At 36.1% G+C, this 22,490-nt stretch overlaps 1 protein-coding gene across 1 annotated transcript in view; it reads right to left on the minus strand.

Moving 5' to 3' along the window:
* The window catches only part of KLHL1 (kelch like family member 1), a 481,913-nt gene that overhangs the window by 165,434 nt on the left and 293,989 nt on the right, over positions 1-22,490 (minus strand). Inside the window, exon 5 of the mRNA XM_061133331.1 lies at positions 20,895-21,107. Coding sequence (XP_060989314.1) covers positions 20,895-21,107 — 213 coding nt within the window. The remainder of the gene's footprint in view (positions 1-20,894; positions 21,108-22,490) is intronic.

Genomic DNA, 22,490 nt, shown 5'->3' on the forward strand with positions numbered 1-22,490 from the left:
ACATATTATTAGTCCAGGAACAAACACTAGGAAATGCTAGTCTAGAGCAATTCATTGAAAATATTTCAGAGACCAAATGCAGAGGTAATAAGAGGGTTTAATCATAGAAAACACATCATGTTTTTGTTGCTGTTTTAGTCATTTTGTAATTTCATCCTCAACATTAGTAATTTTTTCCTGTGGGAAATATGGAATATTTTAGCTTTAAAGATCACAGATTTCATTCTTATAGTTATTTAATATGTATCTAATCTGGCCAAGTATTCAATGAGGCTACCCTGGAGGCTCAGACAGTAAAGAATCTGACTGCAATGATGGAGACCTGGGTTCAGTCTCCTGGGTCGGGAAGATGGCAGCTCACTCCAGTATTCTTGCATGGATAATTCCATGGACAGTAGATCTAGGTGGGCTACAGTCCATTGGGTCACAAAGAATTGAACATAACTGAGAGATTAATAACACAGACAAGTATTGAATAATATGTAACTCTAAGCTGTCTGAGGTACTAGAAGGAAAATAAAAGTGTTAACCATGGAATTGTGAAGAATTTGAATTTTGCAGAAATACCACATTTGGAATGTATAATCTCAGGTACTGCTGCTGCTGCTGCTAAGTCACTTCAGTCGTGTCCAACTCTGTTTGACCCCATAGATCGCAGCCCACCAGGCTCCCCCGTCCCTGGGATTCTCCAGGCAAGAACATTAGAGTGGGTTGCCATTTCTTTCTCCAATACATGAAAGTGAAAGTGAAGTCACTCAGTCGTGTCTGACTCTTAGTCACCCCATGGACTACAGCCTACCAGGCTCCTCCATCCATGGGATTTTCCAGGCAAGAGTACTGGAGTGGGGTGTCACTGCCTTCTCTGAAAAGCAGTGCTAAGAGGGAGGTTCATAGCAGTACAAGCCTACCTCAAGAACAAAAAAAAAGCATCAAATAAACAACCTAACTTTACACCTAAAGCAACTAGAAAAAAGAAGAAAAGCTAGTAGAAGAAAAGAAATCATAAAAATCAGAGCAGAAATAGATGAAATATAAAACACAGAGACTATACCAAAAATTAGCAAAATTAAAGCTGGTTCTTTGAGAAGATAAATAAAAGAGAAAAACCATTAGCCAGACTCATCAAGAAAAAGATGGAGAAGAACAGAATCAGTAAAATCAGAAATGAAAATGGGGAAATCACAACAGACAACATAGTAATGCAAAGGATCACAAGAGACTACTATCAGCAACTATATGCCAGTAAAATAGACAGCTTGGAATAAATGGACAAATTCTTAAAAATGTATAACCTTCCAAAACTGAACCAGGAAGAAACAGAGAATCTTAACAGACCCATCACAAACACAGAAATGGAAGCTTCAATAAAAAAATATTCCAACAAACAAAAGCCCAGAACCAGATGGCTTCACAGTGAATTCTACCAAAACTTTAGAGAAGAGTCAGCATCTATCCTACTCAAACTCTTCCAGAAAATTTCAGAGGAAGGTAAACCCCCAAACTCATTCTATGAGGCCACCATCAACCTTAATATCAAAACCAGACAAAGATGTCAAAAACAAAGAAAACTATAGGCCAATAACACTGGTGAATATAGATGCAAAAATCCTCAACAAAATTCTAGTAAACAGAATCCAACAGCATATTAAAAAGATCATACATCATGACCAAGTGGGCTTTGTCCCAAGGATGCAAGTACACTTCAATATTCACAAATCAATCAATGTGATACACCACACTAACAAATTGAAAGATAAAAACCATATGATTATCTCAATAGATGCAGAGGAAGTCTTTGACAAAATTCACACCCATTTATGGTACAAACTGTCCAGAAAGCAGGCATAGAAGGAGCATACCTCAACATAATAAAAGCCATATATGACAAACCCACAGCAAACATTATCCTCACTGGTGAAAAATCAAAACCATTTCCTCTAAAATCAGGAAGAAGACAAGTGTGCCCACAGTTACCACTACTATTCAACATAGTTTTGGAAGTCTAAGCCACAGCAATCAGAGAAGAAAAATAAAAGGCATTGAAAAGAAGAAATAAAACTCTTGCTATTTGCAGATGACATGATCCTCTACATAGAAAACCCTATAGAAACCACCAGAAAATGACTGGAGCTAATCAATGAATATAGTAATGTTTCAAGATATAAAATTAATACACAGAAATCCCTTGCATTCCTATACACTAGGAATGAGAAAACAGAAAGAGAAATTAAGGAAATAATCCTATTCACCATTGCAACAAAAAGAATAAAATACTTAGGAATAAATTTACCTAAAGAAATAAAAGACCTATATATAGAAAACTATAAAACACTGATGAAAGAAATCAAATATGACACAAATAGAGGGAGAAATATACCATGTTCGTGTAGTTGAAGAATCAATACAGTGAAAATGAGTATACTACTAAAAGCAATCTAATACTACAAAGCAATCTATAGATTAAAGGCAATCCGTATCAAGGTATCAATGGTATTTTTCACAGAACCAAACAAATAATTTCACAATTTTTATAGAAATACAAAAAACCTCCAATAACCAAAGCAATCTTGAGAAAGAAGAATGGAACTGGAGGAATCAACCTGCTTGACTTAAGACTACAGTACAAAGCTACAGTCAAGATAGTATGGTACTGGCACAAAGACAGAAGTACAGATCAATGGAACAAAATAGAAAGCCCAGAGATAAATCCAAGCACCTATGGACATCATATCTTTGGCAAAGGAGGAAAATATATACAATGGAGAAAAGACAATCTCTTTAACAAGTGGTGTTGGGAAAGCTGGTCAACCACCTGTGAAAGACTGAAACTACAGCACTTTCTAACACCATACACAATAAATAAACTCAAAATGGATTAAAGACCTAAGTGTAAGACCAGAAACTGTGAAACTCTTAGAGGAAAACATAGGCAGAACACTCTCTGATGTAAATCACAGCAAGACCCTATATGACCCACCTCCCAGATTAATGGAAATAAAAACAAAAATAAACAAATGGGACCTAATTAAACTTAAAAACTTTTGTGCAACAAAAGAAACTATAAGTAAGGTGAAAAAGGCAGTCTTTAGAATGGGACAAAGTAATAGCAAACAAAACAACTGACAGAGACTTAATCTTCAAAATATGCAAGCAGCTCATGCAACTCAATACCAGAAAAATAAATGACCCAATCAAAAATGGGCAAAATAACTAAACAGACATTTCTATAAAGAAGACACATAAATGACTAGCAAACACATGAAAAGATGGTCAACATCACTCATTATCTGAGAAATGCAAACCAAAATCACAAGGAGGTACCATCTCATGCCAGTCAGAATGGCTGCCACTGCAAAGTCTATAAACAATCGATGCTGGAGAGGATGTGGAGAAAAGGGAACCCTCTTAGACTGTTGGTGGGAATGGAAAATAGTACAACCACTATGGAGAACAGTGTGTAAATTCCTTAAAAAACTGGAAATAGAAATGCCATATGATCCAGCAACCCCACTGCTGGGCATACATACTGAGGAAACCAGAATGGAGATACATATACACCAGTTTGCACTGCAGCACTGTTTACAATATCTAGGACCTGGAAGTTACCTAGATTTCTATTGACAGATGAATGGATAAGGAAGTGATGGTAAATATACACAATGGAATACTACTCAGCTATAAAAAAAAGAACACATTTAAGTCAGTTCTAATGAGATGGATGAAACTTGAGCCTATTATACAGAGTGAAGTAAGTCAGAAAAAGAAACACCAATACAGTATATTAGCACATATATATGGAATTTAGAAAGACAGTAAAGATGACCCTATATGCAAGACAGCAAAAAGACACGGATATAAAGAACAGACTTTCAGACTATGTGGACAAGGCGATTGTGGGACAATTTGAGAGAATAACATTGAAAATATATATTACCATATGTAAAATAGATAATGAGTGCAAGTTTGATGCATGAAGCAGGGCACTCAAAGCTGGTCCTTTGGGACAGCCCAGAGGGATGAGGTGTGGAGGGAGATAGGAGGAGGTCAGGATGGAGAGACATGTGTACACACCATGGTTGGTTCATGTCAATGTATGGTAGAAACCACCACAATACTGTAAAGTAATTAGCCTCCAATTAAAATATATTTTTCTTAAAGAAAATATTCAGACAATCCTTCCTTCTCTCATACATCATCACATTTCCCTCTCTTCTGGATCATACCTGTTAGTATATGAACATGCTTGACTCCACCCCCCTAGTTTTACAATTAATGTTAATTTATTAACTCTTAGTTCCAAAATCATTCTTTTAGGTTCTTTTTAAAAAAAAATTATCTAGGTCCTTTAAGTAATTTTTCTTTGCCAACCAGCATGAAGTAAGGGTTGTAACCATTGACGTAGTAACCATTGACGTAAAGGGCTCTAAAGAGACACTGCAGATTTTGTTTCCTGGTATCAGCCCACTTAGCCATTAAATAACAATAATATGATGATTTGCCTACAAGTTCTCCAGTAACTGCCTCTTGTAATGCATGCTTGCCAGAAGAACTTAAAAACTGTCTCCAAAAGACTCCGCAGGTGATTTTTGCAGTAGGGTGTCTCTTTGGGGGACACGCCGGGAAGATTTCTAATAAGTTATAGAGAACAGGTTTCTCTCTAGTTCTGCCATTATTTTACTAATGTAGTGACTTCTCTATCATCTAGAAAGCCATGGTTGTTTCCTCTTCAAGGAGATCCAGATCTCAGTTTTGGGGGTTGGTGTTAGCCTTAAAGGTAGTAGTTACTCCTTATATCTGCTATTTCTGTATTAAGTTCAGTTCAGTTCAGTCACTCAGTCATGTCCGACGCTTTGTGACCCCATGAATTGCAGGACGCCAGGCCTCCCTGTCCGTCACCAACTCCCGGAGTTTACCCAAACTCATGTCCATAGAGTCAGTGATGCCATCCAGCCATCTCATCCTCTGTCGTCCCTTCTTCTCCTGCCCTCAATCCTTCCCAGCATAAGGGTCTTTTCCAATGAGTCAACTCTTCGCATGAGGTGGCCAAAGGATTGGAATTTCAGCTTCAGCATCAGTCCTTCCAATGAACACCCAGGACTGACCACCTTTAGCATGGACTGTTTGGATCTCCTTGCAGTCCAAGGGACTCTCAAGAATCTTCTCCAACACCACAGTTGAAAAGCATCAATTCTTATGTGCTCGGCTTTCTTAATAGTCCAACTCTCACATCCACACATGACCGCTAGAAAAACCCATAGCCTTGAATAGACTGACCTTTGTTGGCAAAGTAATGTCTCTGCTTTTTAATATGCTATCTAGGTTGGTCATAACTTTCCTTCCAAGCAGTAAGTGTCTTTTAATTTCATGACTACAATCACCATTTGCAGTGATTTTGGAGCCCCCAAAAATAAATTATGTCACTCTTTCCACTATTTCTCCATCTATTTGCCATGAAGTTGATGTGACCAGATGCCATGATCTTAGTTTTCTGAATGTTGTGCTTTAACCCAACATTTTCATTCTCCTCTTTCACTTTCATCAAGAGGCTTTTTAGTTCCTCTTCACTTTCTGCCATAAGGGTGGTGTCATCTACATATCTGAGGTTATTGATATTTCTCCCAGCAATCTTGATTCCAGCTTGTGCTTCTTCCAGCTCAGCGTTTCTCATGATGTACTCTGCATATAAGTTATTCTTACTTTCCTTATCTCAATATTTCTTATAATTAATGATTATTTATTTAAATTTTTATGTTGAAGTTTCAATGTTTGTTTCTCATCAGGTGGCCCATACTGACAATTCCAGCCACTTTTAGGTTATTTTTTCAGTTCAGTTTTGCAGTTTTAAAGATTCTATGCATTTACACCTTTAAACTCCAGAGTTTTGATGTTTTCTTAGCTCTATTCCACAGAAAATAATCTTGTCAAAGTCATCAAGGGCCTTCATATTGTTAAGTTCAAAAATCAATTATTGGGTATCAGTCTATCTGACCTCTGAGCAGCATCCATACTCCTTTCTGATGGTGTATTCCCTCAAACTCCAGGACATTAAGCTCCTTTGATTTTTATTCTATATGATTAGTTTCTTCATTTAAGTCACTAGGCTCTTTCTTCTTTTTGTCTCTACCTTTGTAACACTTGAGTGTCCTAGAACATCAGTCTTCTTTGCTTTTATTGGTACAGACTTCTTTTGTGATACCACCTCACACCATGTTTTTAAGTTATAATTGTTCCAGCAGTTTCTTGGTTTTTAGCTTCCCTGGTAGCTCAGACAGTAAAGAATCTGCATGCAATTCAGAAAACCCTGGCTTGACCGCTGGGGTGGGAAGATCCCCTGGAGAAAGGGATGGCAACACACTGCACTTTTTTTTTTTTTTTTTTTTGGTAGAGATTTCCATGAACAGAAGAGCCTGTTGGGTTGCAGTCCATGGGGTCACAAAGAGTCAGACGCAACTGAGCAACTAACACTTCCTAGTTTTTATCTCCTGGCCATTTCCTCACAACTCCTAAATGATGTATTCAATGCCTACTCAACATCTCCACTTATAGGCCCCATAGAAATCTTAATAGTACATCCTTCCTCATTGGAGCTTAAGCCAACAACAACAAAAAATGGTAATCTCTCTGATTCCTCTCTTTTCTCATTCTCCCAACTGACCAACTCTATTTTAAAATATATGCAGAATGAAAATGCTTCTCACTATTTTCATTGCTACTAACTCATTACCCTCATCTGACTTCTTCAAAAAGTTCTCACTTCTAAACTTCTATCACCTACTAACTGATTTCCATTTTCTTCTCTTGTTTTCCACCAGTGTGCTCTTAACACAGTAACAAGAGAGAGTTCATTGAACTATGTACATTAGATCAGCCTCTCCTCTACTCTGAACTCTGCAACATTTTCCATTATGCCCCAAGGAAATTCCCAAGTTTTTAGAACAGGTTTCTAGACATTTAATGATTTGCTTTTTCACCTTCTTTGAATTCTGGCAACTCATCAGTTGCATCACCCCAAAGGCTGCCTTATTTTTCCTCAAAGAGTAACAAGCAAAGGGACATTTTATAAAAATTGCCATGTGTTCTAGTTTCATTCTTTTACAAGTGGTTGACCAGTTTTCCCAGCACCACTTGTTAAAGAGGTTCTTTTTTCCATTGTATATCCTTGCCTCCTTTGTCAAGGATAAGGTGTCCATAGGTTCATGGATTTATCTCTGGGCTTTCTATTCTGTTCCATTGATCTATATTTCTCTCTTTGTGCCAGTACCATACTGTCCTGATGACTGTGGCTTTGTAGTAGAGTCTGAAGTCAGGCAGGTTGATTCCTCCAGTTCCATTCTTCTTTCTCAAGATTACTTTGGCTATTCGAGGTTTTTTGTATTTCCATACAAATTGTGAAATTCTTTGGTCTAGTTCTGTGAAAAATACCGTTGGTAGCTTGATAGGGATTGCATTGAATCTATAGGTTGCTTTGGGTAGAATAGCCATTTTGACAATATTGATTCTTCCAATCCATGAACATGGTATGTTTCTCCATCTGTTTGTGTCCTCTTTGATTTCTTTCATCAGTGTTTTATAGTTTTCTATGTATAGGTCTTTTGTTTCTTTAGGTAGATATACTCCTAAGTATTTTATTCTTTTTGTTGCAATGGTGAATGATATTGTTTCATTAATTTCTCTTTCTGTTTTTTCATTGTTAGTATATAGGAATGCAAGGGATTTCTGTGTGTTAACTTTATATCCTGCAACTTTACTATATTCATTGATTAGCTCTAGTAATTTTCTGGTAGAGTCTTTAGGATTTTCTATGTAGAGGTTCATGTCATCTGCAAATACCGAGAGTTTCACTTCTTCTTTTCCTATCTGGATTCCTTTTACTTCTTTTTCTGCTCTGATTGCTGTGGCCAAAACTTCCAACACTATGTTGAATAGTAGTGGTGAGAGTGGGCACCCTTGTCTTGTTCCTGATTTCAGGGGAAATGCTTTCAATTTTTCACCATTGAGGGTGATGCTTGCTGTGGGTTTGTCATATATAGCTTTTATTATGTTGAGGTATGTTCCTTCTATTCCTGCTTTCTGGAGAGTTTTAATCATAAATGAGTGTTGAATTTTGTCAAAGGCTTTCTCTGCATCTATTGAGATAATCATATGGTTTTTATCTTTCAATTTGTTAATGTGGTGTATTACATTGATTGATTTGCGGATATTAAAGAATCCTTGCATTCCTGGGATAAAGCCCACTTGGTCATGGTGTATGATTTTTTTAATATGTTGTTGGATTCTGTTTGCTGAAATTTTGTTAAGGATTTTTGCATCTATGTTCATCAGTGATATTGGCCTGTAGTTTTCTTTTTTTGTGGCATCTTTGTCTGGTTTTGGAATTAGGGTGATGGTGGTCTCATAGAATGAGTTTGGAAGCTTACCTTCATCTGCAATTTTCTGGAAGAGTTTGAGTAAGATAGGTGTTAGCTCTTCTCTAAATTTTTGGTAGAATTCAGCTGTGAAGCCATCTGGTCCTGGGCTTTTGTTTGCTGGAAGATTTTTGATTACAGTTTTGATTTCCTTGCTTGTGATGGGTCTGTTAAGATCTTCTATTTCTTCCTGGTTCAGTTTTGGAAAGTTATACTTTTCTCAGAATTTGTCCGTTTCATCCAAGTTGTCCATTTTATTGGCATAGAGCTGCTGGTAGTAGTCTCTTATGATCCTTTGTATTTCAGTGTTGTCTGTTGTGATCTCTCCATTTTCATTTCTAATTTTGTTAATTTGGTTCTTCTCTCTTTGTTTCTTAATGAGTCTTGCTAATGGTTTGTCAATTTTGTTTGTTTTTTCAAAAAACCAGCTTTTAGCCTTGTTGATTTTTGCTATGGTCTCTTTAGTTTCTTTTGCATTTATTTCTGCCCTGATTTTTAAGATTTCTTTCCTTCTGCTAACCCACACTTTCTAACACCATACACAAAAATAAACTTAAAATGGATTAAAGATCTAAATGTAAGACCAGAAACTATAAAACTCCTAGAGGAGAACATAGGCAAAACACTCTCTGACATAAATCACAGCAAGATCCTCTATGACCCACCTCCCAGAATATTGGAAATAAAAGCAAAACTAAACAAATGGGACCCAATGAAACTTAAAAGCTTTTGCACTACAAAGGAAACTATAAGTAAGGTGAAAAGACAGCCCTCAGATTGGGAGAAAATTATAGCAAATGAAGCAACAGACAAAGGATTAATCTCAAAAGTATACAAGCAACTCCTGCAGCTCAATTCCAGAAAAATAAATGACCCAATCAAAAAATGGGCCAAAGAACTACACAGACATTTCTCCAAAGAACACATACAGATGGCTAACAAACACATGAAAAGATGCTCAACATCACTCATTATTAGAGAAATGCAAATCAAAACCACAATGAGGTACCATTACACACCAGTCAGGATGGCTGCTATCCAAAAGTCTACAAGCAATAAATGCTGGAGAAGGTATGGAGAAAAGGGAACCCTCTTACACTGTTGGTGGGAATGCAAACTAGTAAAGCCACTATGGAAAACAGTGTGGAGATTTCTTAAAAAACTGGAAATAGAACTGCCATATGACTCAGCAATCCCACTTCTGGGCATACACACTGAGGAAACTAGATCTGAAAGAGACAGGTGCACCCCAATGTTCATCACAACACTGTTTATAATAGCCAGGATATGGAAGCAACCTAGATGCCCATCAGCAGATGAATGGATAAGGAAGCTGTGGTACATATACACCATGGAATATTACTCAGCCATTAAAAAGAATTCATTTGAATCAGTTCTAATGAGATGGATGAAACTGGAGCCCATTATACAGAGTGAAGTAAGCCAGAAAGATAAAGAACATTACAGCATACTAACACATATATATGGAATTTAGAAAGATGGTAACGATAACCCTATATGCAAAACAGAAAAAGAGACACAGAAGTACAGAACAGACTTTTAACTCTGTGGGAGAAGGTGAGGGTGGGATGTTTCGAAAGAACAGCATGTATATTATCTATGGTGAAACAGATCACCAGCCCAGGTGGGATGCATGAGACAAGTGCTCGGGCCTGGTGCACTGGGAAGACCCAGAGGGATGGGGTGGGGAGGGAGGTGGGAGGGGGGATCGGGATGGGGAATACGTGTAAATCTATTGCTGATTCATATCAATGTATGACAAAACCCACTGAAATGTTGTGAAGTAATTAGCCTCCAACTAATTAAAAAAAAAAAAAATAGCCATGTGGAAAAGAGGAGACAAGAATATATTTATTTTATAGTTGTTGCTGTTGTTCAGTTGTTGTTGTTGTTCAGTTGTTTAGTCATGTCCAACTTTTTGTGACCCCATGGACTGTAACATGTCAGGCTTTCCTGTCCATCACCATTTCCTAGAGCTTACTCAAACTCATGACCACCGAGTTGGTAATGCCGTCCAACCATCCCATCCTCGGTCATCCCCTTGTCTTCCTGCCTTCAGTCTTTCCCAGCATTAGGATCTTTTCCAAAGAATTGGCTCTTTGTATCAAGTGGCAAAAATATTGGAGCTTCAGCGTCAGTCCTTACATTGAATAATCAGGATTGATTTCCCCCAGGATTGACTGATTTGATCTTGCAGTCCAAGGGACTCTTAAGTCTTCTCCAACACCACAGTTCAAAGGCATCAGTTCTTCAGCACTTATCCTTCTTTATGGTCAAACACTCACATCCACACATGACTACTGGAAAAATCATAGCTTTGACTAGACATACATTTGTTAGCAAAGTAATATCTCTGTTTTTCAAATATGCTGTCTAGTTTTGTCTTAACTTTTCTTCCAAGGAGCAAGCATCTTTTAATTTTAATTTTAATTTCATGGCTGCAGTCACCATCTGCAGTGATTTTGGAGTCCAAGAAAATAAAATCTATCATTATTTCCATTGTTTCCCCATCTATTCGCCAAGAAGTGATGGGGCCAGATGCCATAATCTTTGTTTTTTGAATGTTGAGCTTTATGTATATCTCAAACAAATTACTTATCAAAATTAAAGAATAATTCTATAATTGGGCCAGTGTAAATTTTCTCTTCATAGGCTATAGCCTTGAAATTTGCTGAAAGATTGAGTGTTCTTAAAGCTAAGGATCCTGTTTTAATCTCCAGATTTCATCTCTATAAACTGTATGTGCTGAAATATTAAGATAGCTTTAATAGTTCATTTAAATTCCTCCAAATCATAAATCAAAATCATTTGAAAGGTTTGAATGATTTAAATGGCTTATGTTTTATTAAAAATGTTGCACAATTTTTCTTAGTCCTCTTACAAATTACCCTATTCAATTTTAATTTTATCATCCTTATATAATAGGCATGAACAGAAAGAGAAATTCTTTTCTTTTTAATGTTTAACTGAGAAAAAATAATTTTTCTTACACTGTGTGGCCTCTTGATAAATTCTATGTATATTATTTAATATGTAGAAAAATGCTTGTGAGCTAGTTTTATATTTGAGTTTTCTTTTCTTTGTGGAATGAACTTTTGCTCTCAGGTTTATTCTGCTATCCATGAAGATGAAACCTTTCTTAAGGCATTTTACTTTTAAATACACAACTAACTTATATATTATTCATTTTGATAAATTTATTTTATTAATTTATCTAACAGAATAAAGAGAGAGGTCATATCCTATTTAAGACTGGCCTCCCGTTGTCCATTCAGTAACAGGTTTTTTTAGCAAAATCTGAATCAGTATGCTATGATTCCCCTTGATGACAGTGTTCCTAGTATCCACTGTTAGCTTGATAGTAAAAAACCAACATATGGGCTTCCCTGGTGGCTCAGATGGTAAAGAATATGCCTGCAAAGCAGGAGATTTGGGTCTGGAATACTCCCTGGAGAAAGGAATGGTACCCCACTCCAGTATTCTTGCTTGGATAATTCCATGGACAGAGGAACCTGGAAGACTACAGTCCATGGGATTTCAGATTTGGACTTGCCTGGGCAACTAGTACACAGCACACAACAAACGAGCACAGTGCTTTCTCTCACATTCCAAACAGATCATATAGCAACAGCCAGCCAGAATTCAGTTCAGCTCAGTCACTCAGTTGTGTCCGACTCTTTGTGACCCCATGGATTGCAGCACGCCAGGCCTCCCTGTCTATCACCAACTCCCGGAGTTTACTCAAACTCACATCCATTGTATCAGTTATGCCATCCAATCATCTCATTCTCTGTTGTCCCCTTCTCCTCCCACCTTCAATCTTTCCCAGCATCAGGGTCTCTTCAAATGAGTCAGTTCTTCACATCAAGTGGCCAAAGTATTGGAGTTTCAGATTCAGCATCAGTCCTTCCATGAATATTCTAGAATAAATGAAGCCAAGATTCCAAGGACCTAACATAAACTTTCCATTTGTTGATTCAGCAAATACTTACTGAGTGTCAACTATGACAGGTACTTTGTGAACAAGAACCTCAAGTCTGATTTTCTGAAGAGTTATAAGGAAAGAGGTAAAAACAAATAAACTACTACTAAGCAAGAAAGCAATATATGAAAGTGGTAAGGAGAAGACACTTTGAAGGCAGGATGTATTTAGTTAAAAAAAAAAAAATGAGTTAGTGATGCCATGCTAGTATGAACATCTTCTAGGCAAAGAAGGACCAGAAAAGGGGTGTGATGGGCAGTTACACCCAGGAGGTAGGAAGTTATTTCTAGCTTTGCTTAGAATTGTCAAGGTATCACAATGATAAAAGTAGACCAATGTTAAATCAATTTTATTGTCATCTTTAATTATCTATAGACTATGCTTCTTTCATTGCTTACCCCTGAGAAAACTGTATCACCACTCTCTTCTCTTAGTTTCTAATCCCCAGTATCAGCTGGTACAAATGTACTAGAGAAGAAATAAGCCTGACATGCTTAAGAAACAGAAGACATGTCAGTGTGTCTGTAGTGTCCTGAGAGCTGATAGGATATCAGTAAAGAAGAGTGACCATGGGACAGTTGTAGGGTCTTGTAGGGCCGGAATACTAAAATTGTATTCTATCTAAATCTGTTTTTAAAGTAATTAATTAATTAATTTTTGGCTCTACTGGGTTTTGTTGCTATGTGTGGGTTTTCTCTACTTGCAGCAACTGTGGGCCACTCTTCATTGTGATGCACTGGCTTCTCATTGCAGTGACTTCTCTTTGCGGAGCACAGACTCTAGGTGCATAGGCTTCAGTAGTTGCAGTGTGCAGGCTCTAGAGTGTGGGATCAGCAGCTGTGGTACATGGGCTTAGTTGCTCCTCAGCATGTGGAATCTTCCAGGATCAGGGATTGAATCCATGTCCCCTGCATTGGCAGGTGGACTCTTATCCTCTGCACCACCAGGGAAATCCTGTGTCTAAACCTTAAGTTTGACATTAAGTGATTCATACTGTAAAATTCTGTTTCCTGAATGGAAGTTATGGCAGCAGTTAAACATAAAAGTTAATATAAACAGCAGGCTATTTCAAATATAGGAGAAAGTCACTGATGATGGATTTTAGGGTTTTATTATAGAGATGTGTTAAAACACACACACACACACACAGATTCAGGATATGGTTTGCAATGAGTGAAAAGGATATCCTAAGGAAATGAATGTTAAATGCAATGCAAAACAGAGAATTAAAAATGATTCTAGGAGTTAGGTCTGAACAACTAAGAGGTTAGTAGTGATATTTACTGAAAATTGGAAGTAGGGGGTAGGGGAGACTTGGGACTTTGAAATCTTTCATTGTGGAAATGTGAAGTTTTGAATAACTATTGGATATCTAACTAGAAATGTCAAGTACTTAGTAGGGTATTTGAATCTATCTTTCAGGAAAACTTTAGAGCTAGACATACATAGTCAGAATTCATAATTGACTCCCAGATAGTATTTAAAAGTATAGAAGTAAATGCTATTCTCATGTGATGCCCCAGGTCATTGCAACATCAGAAAGTAGAAAGAATGAGCAATTATTGAGTAAGAGTGGGCAGGTTGTGTCAAAGACTGCTGAGAAGCCAAGTGATATGAAAACACAAATGACAGCACTCTTTGGAGTGATCATGGTTATTTCAAAGAACTTTTATGCAGATTGAAGAAAGGAAGATGATTCTAAATAGATTTAGTAACTAAAATGGTGACTACATATTTTTGCTGGGATAAAAGAACAGGGAACTGGAGTAGTTGGTCAAAGGAGCATGAGATATTTTGTTTTGCTGTAGTATGTCTGAAGCAATGAAAATTTGCAGGTTACTTGGAATTATCCAATACAGAGTAAAATTCATAGTAGAAAATATAGATGGCATAATTGCAGTAGAGAAGGTTCAGTATAAGGAAAGATGGAATAAAAACCAGAAGCAATGTGATCAACCCTTTGTTAAGGCAGAGACACTTGATATACCATAGCAAAAATAAAGGTTTTCAGAATAGGTTACAACATCTTGTCCATGTGTTTTAGTTGACCAAAAGTAGTAACATGAATGTATGAGTTTGTGGATGTGCAAATATTTTTTTAATTAACAACATTTTGACTTAAAAGTTGCTGAAATAAAAAGGTTTTGTATTTCTTAATGCTGTAACTTAAACTGTGAATGCCATAGTGGATCAAATGACCATGAAACTAAATAATATTTAAGATACATCTATTAGATTTCATATGTATATATTGTTTGTGCATTTCTGCTTTAAAGACACTGTTTGAAAACAGATGTCTTTTGAAGAAGAATAACTTTAATACACATTTTTTAAAAAATCTTATACTCTAGTATTATGAAAAAGACTATTTCTTTGATAATGGCCTTGTATGATCATTAATTAATCACATGCCAAGCAAATCAGAGAGGAAAAAAATAGGAAAAAGAAAATGAAGATGTAACAAACACTGGTAATCAATCAGCTCAGTGAGCACAATTCAGTTGCTCAATAATATCTGACTTTTTGCAACCCAGTGGAGTGCAGAATGCCAGGCTTCCCTGTCCATCACCAACTCCCAGAACTTGCTTACTCATGTCTATCAAGTCGGTGATGCTATCCAATCATCTATTCCTCTGTGGTCCCCTTTTCCTCCTGCCTTCAGTCTTGCCTAGCATCAGAGTCTTTTCCAATGAGTCAGTTTTTCATATCAGGTGGCCAAAATATTGGAGCTTCAGCCTCAGTTCTTCCAATGAATACTCAGGACTGATTTCCTTTAGGATTGACTGCTTTGATCTCCTTGCTGTCCAAGGGACTCTCAAGAGTCTTCTCCAACACCACAGTTCAATAGCATCAATTCTTTGGTGTTCAGCTTTCTTTACGGTTCAACTCTCACATCCATACATGACTACTGGAAAAGCCATAGCTTTTTTATTTATTTATGACTGCTCTTTTTTCACTGATTCATTCTTTGTCATTTTCCTTGCTTTTAATTAGTGTTTTTTTTTTTTTTTTTTAGTTGTGGCTATAATTTTTATAGAAAAACAGTTTTTGCATTTCTCATATCTGATCAGTTGTCACACATTCAGTGAGACAATGGTTGAGGACCTCTCCCCTCTTGCATTGCTGTAACTAACATTAACAAAATCTTTGGAATAAATTTCTTATAGCTTTTCATAGAGAGAATCAATTCTTATAGGACAGAGGTAATATCTGTTTCCTTAAGTTAAACTCCTGTGTCTCCTTGTTATTTTTAAATTTTTATTTTCTGATTATAAATAACACTCTTCTAAACCTAGGTCATATTTTGTTATTCATTGCAACCTTTTTTTTTTTTTCACATTTTGCTACAGAAAATAAATGTTTATACACATAGACATTACTATTTATTTATGTTAAGAGTCAGTAGGTATGCTTGTCAGAAAGTTGTGAGAAATGGTTCTCCTTGTTGCCTCAAAAGAGATAAACAATACCAGTTCTAAGACATGAAACAAAGTCTATCTGTGTATCTCCAAACTTTTAAATAATTTCTGACTGTGGTAAAAGTGAATCTACCTGAGGACTTTTGGTGTGATCATACATAACAACTGTATTTTTTGAGAGTACCATGCTTCTACTTTCTAAAATAACTCATTAGAAAAGAACATACCAAAATGGATACTTATATATACTTTTAAATTGCATCTATAACAAATAAATATATATGTACCTATTACAAAAATCCATTTTACTAAATTAGTTAAAACCAGTGGAAGCAATAGTTATAAAATGTTAAAATCTTTTATTTTTTTGCATATCAGCATGTTCTTATATTGTGTCTTTAAAAAAGGAAATACAGAAAAATAAGTGAATCAAACTGAGTAGACTCTTTGTGATATGCATGTTGTACACATAATCACCCATTCTTTAAAATGAAATTTCCATATTTGCCCAATTCCTTTGAAATTATAACTCCCCTGGATATCTAAGAAAACATGAAAACTATTATGCAAAATTTTGTTCCTTACTTATTTAAAAAGATAATAGAAGCCATTCACCATTTCTTAGAGTACATATCAATTATGTATTTCTTTGATTTTGCCTTTTCCTCCGGTTCTTTCTATAGCTAAGTCAATTGAATTTATTTCGGTATTAGCAATTCTACTTCAATAGAGAGTAAAATAGGCGTTATTGCTTCTGAATTTTTTTAATGTCTTTTCTTCCATTCTTTTCTGAAGCTCATTTTGTCTGCCACTGTTCTCAACTAAGATCCACAGCCTCTACCAAAATTTGCTTCTTCTTTTTGTTTTTCTAAACCAAATTAATATAATTTATACTTCATAATAGCATGTTAATTTTGAATAATAAAGAATATCAGAACATAAGAAATAACTTCTATAACATTATAGGCTTAGTAACAAACAAACATAAAAATGCAGATTGTGAAACATGAGGAACTGAAATATGCTTAAGTGAAGTTGGTTAGTTGCCTCATGATTATATTAATGAAAGAAAACTCTTACTGTAGTCTACATTTATGCTTTGGCTCTAATCAATCCTTTAACATGTTTTCTGCTAAAACTTCCATCATTGTGTTTACTTTTCTTTTTACTTTAGAATTTTTTTGTGTGTGTGCACTCACTAAATAGAAACAGAAACTGCTAACTATATAAAAATTTATAGGTTATTTAGTTTAACTTTACCCTAGAAGCACATATCCCCTCCCTTTTTTAAAATTTTAAACATTACTAAATCTCCTTTGCCTTTGCAGTCTTGCCTTGGTCAGTAGTTTATTATGTTTTGCTTAAAAATACTATAAGCAGCTCATATCTGACCTTCCGAATATTGGTCTGTCACTAACCTGAAATGTATCATTTAAATCTATAGGAATTATTATTATTTTTTCCATTTATTTTTATTAGCTAGAGGCTAATTACTTTACAATATTGTAGTGGGTTTTGTCATACATTGACATGAATCAGCCATGGATTTACATGTATTCCCCATCCCGATCCCCCCTCCCACCTCCCTCTCTACCCAATCCCTCTGAGTCTTCCCAGTGTACCAGGCCCGAGCACTTGTCTCATGAATCCAACCTGGGCTGGTGATCTGTTTCACTATAGATAATATACATGTTTCGATGCTGTTAAAAAAAAAAAAGTCTATAGGAATTATAAAAAGATAAATCAAATCCTTCTCTCAAATCTCCCCGAAGAATCAGTCCAAGGACTATTTCTTTTTGAAAATAAACCCCTACCACACTAGGAAAATGTAGCTTCTTCCTTTAAACATTTCTAGTATTTTAAAATATTACATATTATGTAATTTTATGTAAATATATATGAGTCTGGTAAAGAATCTGCCTGCAATGCAGGAGACCCTAGTTTAATTCCTGGTCAGGAAGATCCCCTGCAGAAGGGAATGGTACCCAGTCTATCTAGTGTTCTTGCTGGAAAATTCCATGGACAGAGGAGGCTACAGTCCATGGGGTCGCAAAGAGTTGGACATGACTAATTGACTGACACTTTCAAATGTGTGTATAATATATAATTATATATATATAATTATAAAAATAATGTGTATAATATATATTATATATAATATAAAATGCAATATAATCACATATGTAATGTAATAAGATACAGAGTATATACACATAGGTCAACTGAAGGTTAAAAAAAAAACTCCATACATTGATCACTGTCAGAATTAAGAACAAAATCTGTATTTACTGGCTCTAAAACCCATCAAGAAAAAAGTGTTTTCTGATCAACATATGGCTTTTCTGAAGAAACTTAAGATGTTTAGCAGCTTTGAAAATTCATGTAAAGGCTGGGAAATTCTAGATTTAATTCAACTTTTTAAAACTCTGGTTGGATATTGAGGTAAATGGGAAACTAACAGCAGAAATAAACATTGCACTTATTTCCCACCAGAGAAAAAATAAACAGTATCAAATGCAGTAGTCTGAGCTATACAACTTACTACAAAGATGATTATCATGTTGATTCTCAATTTACTCATTTGTTAAAAGATAATAATAATGTTTATTACATAGGGATATTATAGACATTAAATGAGATAAGTTTGGTGACTAAAGAAAGAAAGAAATGTATGCTAGTTCCAATTCCCTCACTCTTTTTCCTTTCCCAGCCTTTTTTTATAAGAATCTTCAGTCAGTTAGTCAGTCAGTTCAGTTGCTCAGTCGTGTCCGACTCTTTGCAACCCCATGAATCGAAGCACGCCAGGCCTCCCTGTCCATCACCAACTCCCAGAGTTTAATCAAACTCCTGTCCATCGAGTCGGTGATGCCATCCAGCCATCTCATCCTCTGTCGTCCCCTTCTCCTCCTGCCCTCAATCCCTCCCAGCATCAGGGTATTTTCCAATGAGTCAACATCAGGGTATTTTCCAATGAGTCAACTCTTTGCATCAGGTGGCCAAAGTATTGGAGTTTCAGCTTCAGCATCAGTCCTTCCAATGAACACCCAGGACTGATCTCCTTTAGGATGGACTGGTTGGATCTCCTTGAAGTCCAAGGGACTCTCAAGAGTCTTCTCCAACACCACAGTTCAAAAGCATCAATTCTTTGGCACTCAGCTTTCTTCACAGTCCAAATCTCACGTCCATACATGACTACTGGAAAAACCATAGCCTTGACTAGATAGACCTTTGTTGGCAAAGGACTGTCTCTGCTTTTTAATATGCTATCTAGGTTGGTCATAACTTTCCTTCTGAGGAGTAAGTGTCTTTTAATTTCATGGCTGCAATCACCATCTGCAGTGATTTTGGAGCCCCCCAAAATAAATTCTCTCACTGTGTCCACTGTTTCCCCATCTATTTGCCTTGAAGTGATGGGACCGGATGCCATGATCTTTGATTTCTGAATGTTGAGCTTTAAGACAACTCCTTCACTCTCCTCTTTCACTTCATCAAGTGGCTCTTTAATTCCTCTTCACTTTCTTCCATAATGGTGGTGTCATTTGCATATCTGAGGTTATTGATATGTCTCCTGGCAATCTTGATTCCAGCTTGTGCTTCATCCAGCCCAGCGTTTCTGATGATGTACTCTGCATATAAGTTAAATAAGCTGGGTGACAATATACAGCCTTGGCTTACTCCTTTTCCTATTTGGAACCAGTTTGTTGTTCCATGGCCAGTTGTAACTGTTGCTTCCTGACCTCCATACAGATTTTTCAAGGGGCCGGCAGGTCAGGTGGTCTGGTATTCCCATCTCTTTCAGAATTTTTCACAGTTTATTGTGATCCACACAGTCAAAGGCTTTGGCATAGTCAAAAAAGCAGACCTGGTGTTAGGATAAATTTGCATAGTTCATTTAGGTGGGATTTTCATAAATTTTCTCTTTATTTTTTACTTTGAGTAGCCAAGTGAAATACAATTATTACTTTATTCATAAATGTCCATTTATTTCCCAGTTTTGGCACAATGTTTTCTTTTTCTTAACTTTCCATTCTTAATCTGTGGCCCTACTTCCCTCTCTCTTCACTTTTTACTAACAGGTTATGCTTGTCTGATTTTCTAACTTGTTTCTAACTTGTTTCTAAACTTGTTTCCTGATTTTCTAATTCCCTATCTTATTATGTTTTTAGTAATATGTGAATTGTTGAAAACTTCGATGGTGATTTGAACTCAAATGGACAGGCTCCTAATATACCTTATACAAAATGTACACCCCCCCACACACAACTTTATCTATCATTTCAGAGGTCAGAGCCACCTTCAAGCTTACGTTTGGATGCCCTGAGATGCCAGACACCCTGAGTTAACAATGCTATTCATGGATGATTTTTCAACATTAGAAGTTATTTTACAGACATAAGACTCTGAATCAGGGGAAATTAATTATGCTTTTTCTTTTAAGTTGAATGAACCTGGTGTTTTATCATATCACCTGTGTGCTACATATCTCATCGATAAAATGAGATGGATTGTACATTTGGTGTGTGCATTTTTTTAGCTCCAATTGTAAAAGATTTCATAGTTCCAATTGCCAAATGCGGTTACTTCATAATTCTCTGCCATTCAGTAATATATCTTATCCTTCTATAAAGGTTTGAAATCCCATGCTTTGAGCTTTTAAGAATATTCTAGGGAGATATATTATTCAGAAAATGATCATGCTATTGTATCTTACGTTAGCAAGCTAGATACTAGACAGACAGGTAGTTAGATCAATCATCAAAACAGGGAAGCAGATAATTAATAATTGCAATGTTCTAAAAATCCTTAAAATATTCTATTGAGATTAAGTACTTTACATATATTATCTAATTTGAGCCTCATAAAATTTTTGTGTGGTAGTATAATTTGATTTGATAAAGAAATTAAACTTCAGAGAAATTGACAGTCATATAGGCATTATTCAGTACGTGGCAGATTTGGGAATCAGAACTATCACCCATCAAGTAATAGTAAAATATTGGCTGTAATATTTAATTTTAACACAGAATTTTTCAGTAAGTCTTAGCTACAAAAACTGCATCTAATTACCTGAGGTGGAAGTAGCGGCAGTCTTATGAAGGCCAGAAGCATACTCAAGTCATTGCATCTCCTCTGCATGTCATATTTGACCCACATCATTAATGCATGGAAGATGGTTTCTTCATCGGGAACATTGACATCATCACTGGCCAGGAGTTTATGGAGCTCCTCAGCTGGAAGCAGTAGAAACTCTTGATTTCTTATAACTTCCATTATGTTTTCCTAGAGGGAGAGAAACAGTTTGGCATAAATTTGGCCTCAGTTTTATTTAGCTAGCAAAGCCTCCCAGAAAGAAATGAGAAAAGTAGTCAATAATCTTTGTTTTCATTATAACATAATCCTTGAGATGTAATCCTTCAGAAGCTAGAAGCTGTTAAGATGAAAGCATTGTAATTGTAATTGACATATAAATGTATCCAAGAGAGCACAGATCTTGTAATAACTGGAGGATTATAACGTTGAGCTTTGTTATGCAGGCAGAATGTACTAAGTGATTAAATGTTCAAGTTTCAAGTGGACTGCTATGTAAGATTTGATGAATATGAAAAAAATAGCATCTCAACTTATTAAAAGCTTGACTATGTATACATCAATCAGAAAGTGGGAATAAAATTACACAGATCTAACACTATAAGATGCATCACTGTTTATTCAAAAGGGAAAAAAGAGAACAGAGCATAGAAAGTCACAAAATCCCATATATTTCACCTTCTTAATAGCTCTCAAACCTCTCTCCTGACAGTTTCTCTGACTTAATTTAGATTCCCATTTATTTTCTTGCAGATTGCTGCCATACCCCCTAATGACTCTGCCTGACTCTATCCTTAGCTTCTCTAGTGGTCCCACTGTACTGTTGTGAGAAGGATATCTCTAAAACATAAATGTGCTCTTGACACTGTTCTAAACAGTGAACAGTACAGATTTATTGAATAGATATATTTGTGATCTTAGAGAAAATAAATTTTGAGATAGTGAACTTCAGTGCAGTGCTTTTTAAACACTTTTTAAAAACTACTTGTTGAAAATCTTACATTTAATCACAGTGTCTTATGTGTCTAATAAATGGTAAGAGAAGACAGAGATTTGTTGGCCTTTACTTTTGTTCCACATTCCTCCATGTCTCCTGAGACAACCCCAAGGAAGATAACTACGACTTCTCAGATGATAGTTTTAAAGCCGCAAAAGTGGCAGAAACCTCGATAGGATTATTGTTTTAATGTAACACCTGAAGTAGTGGCACTTCTCTTCCCCCAAAACCTTGATGACTTGGTGTCCTGCTAAAACATAGCAGAAGAGGTACCAAGTACTGATTCATCTGTATGTCAGAGCAGATTCAAACCTGTTTGCTGAAGACCTGACCCATGTTGTGAATGTATTTTAGAATCAAATCCAAGGCTTGAAGGGCCTTCAGCTTTCACAAAAGCAACTCACTTTTTACTTTCAGGTCTTTAGCTGTTTTTTCTTATGTTTGACCTCACAGAATAGACGATTTCATGAAGTAATTTTGCTCCCTGTGTTTCCTATGTGCCTAATACAATACTGTGAAAATTCAAAAATCTTTATAGTCAAAGCTATGTTTTTTTCCAGTACTAGTAGTAATGTTAG

Source organism: Dama dama, chromosome 30, assembly GCF_033118175.1.
Source record: "Dama dama isolate Ldn47 chromosome 30, ASM3311817v1, whole genome shotgun sequence".
NCBI lineage: Eukaryota > Metazoa > Chordata > Mammalia > Artiodactyla > Cervidae > Dama > Dama dama.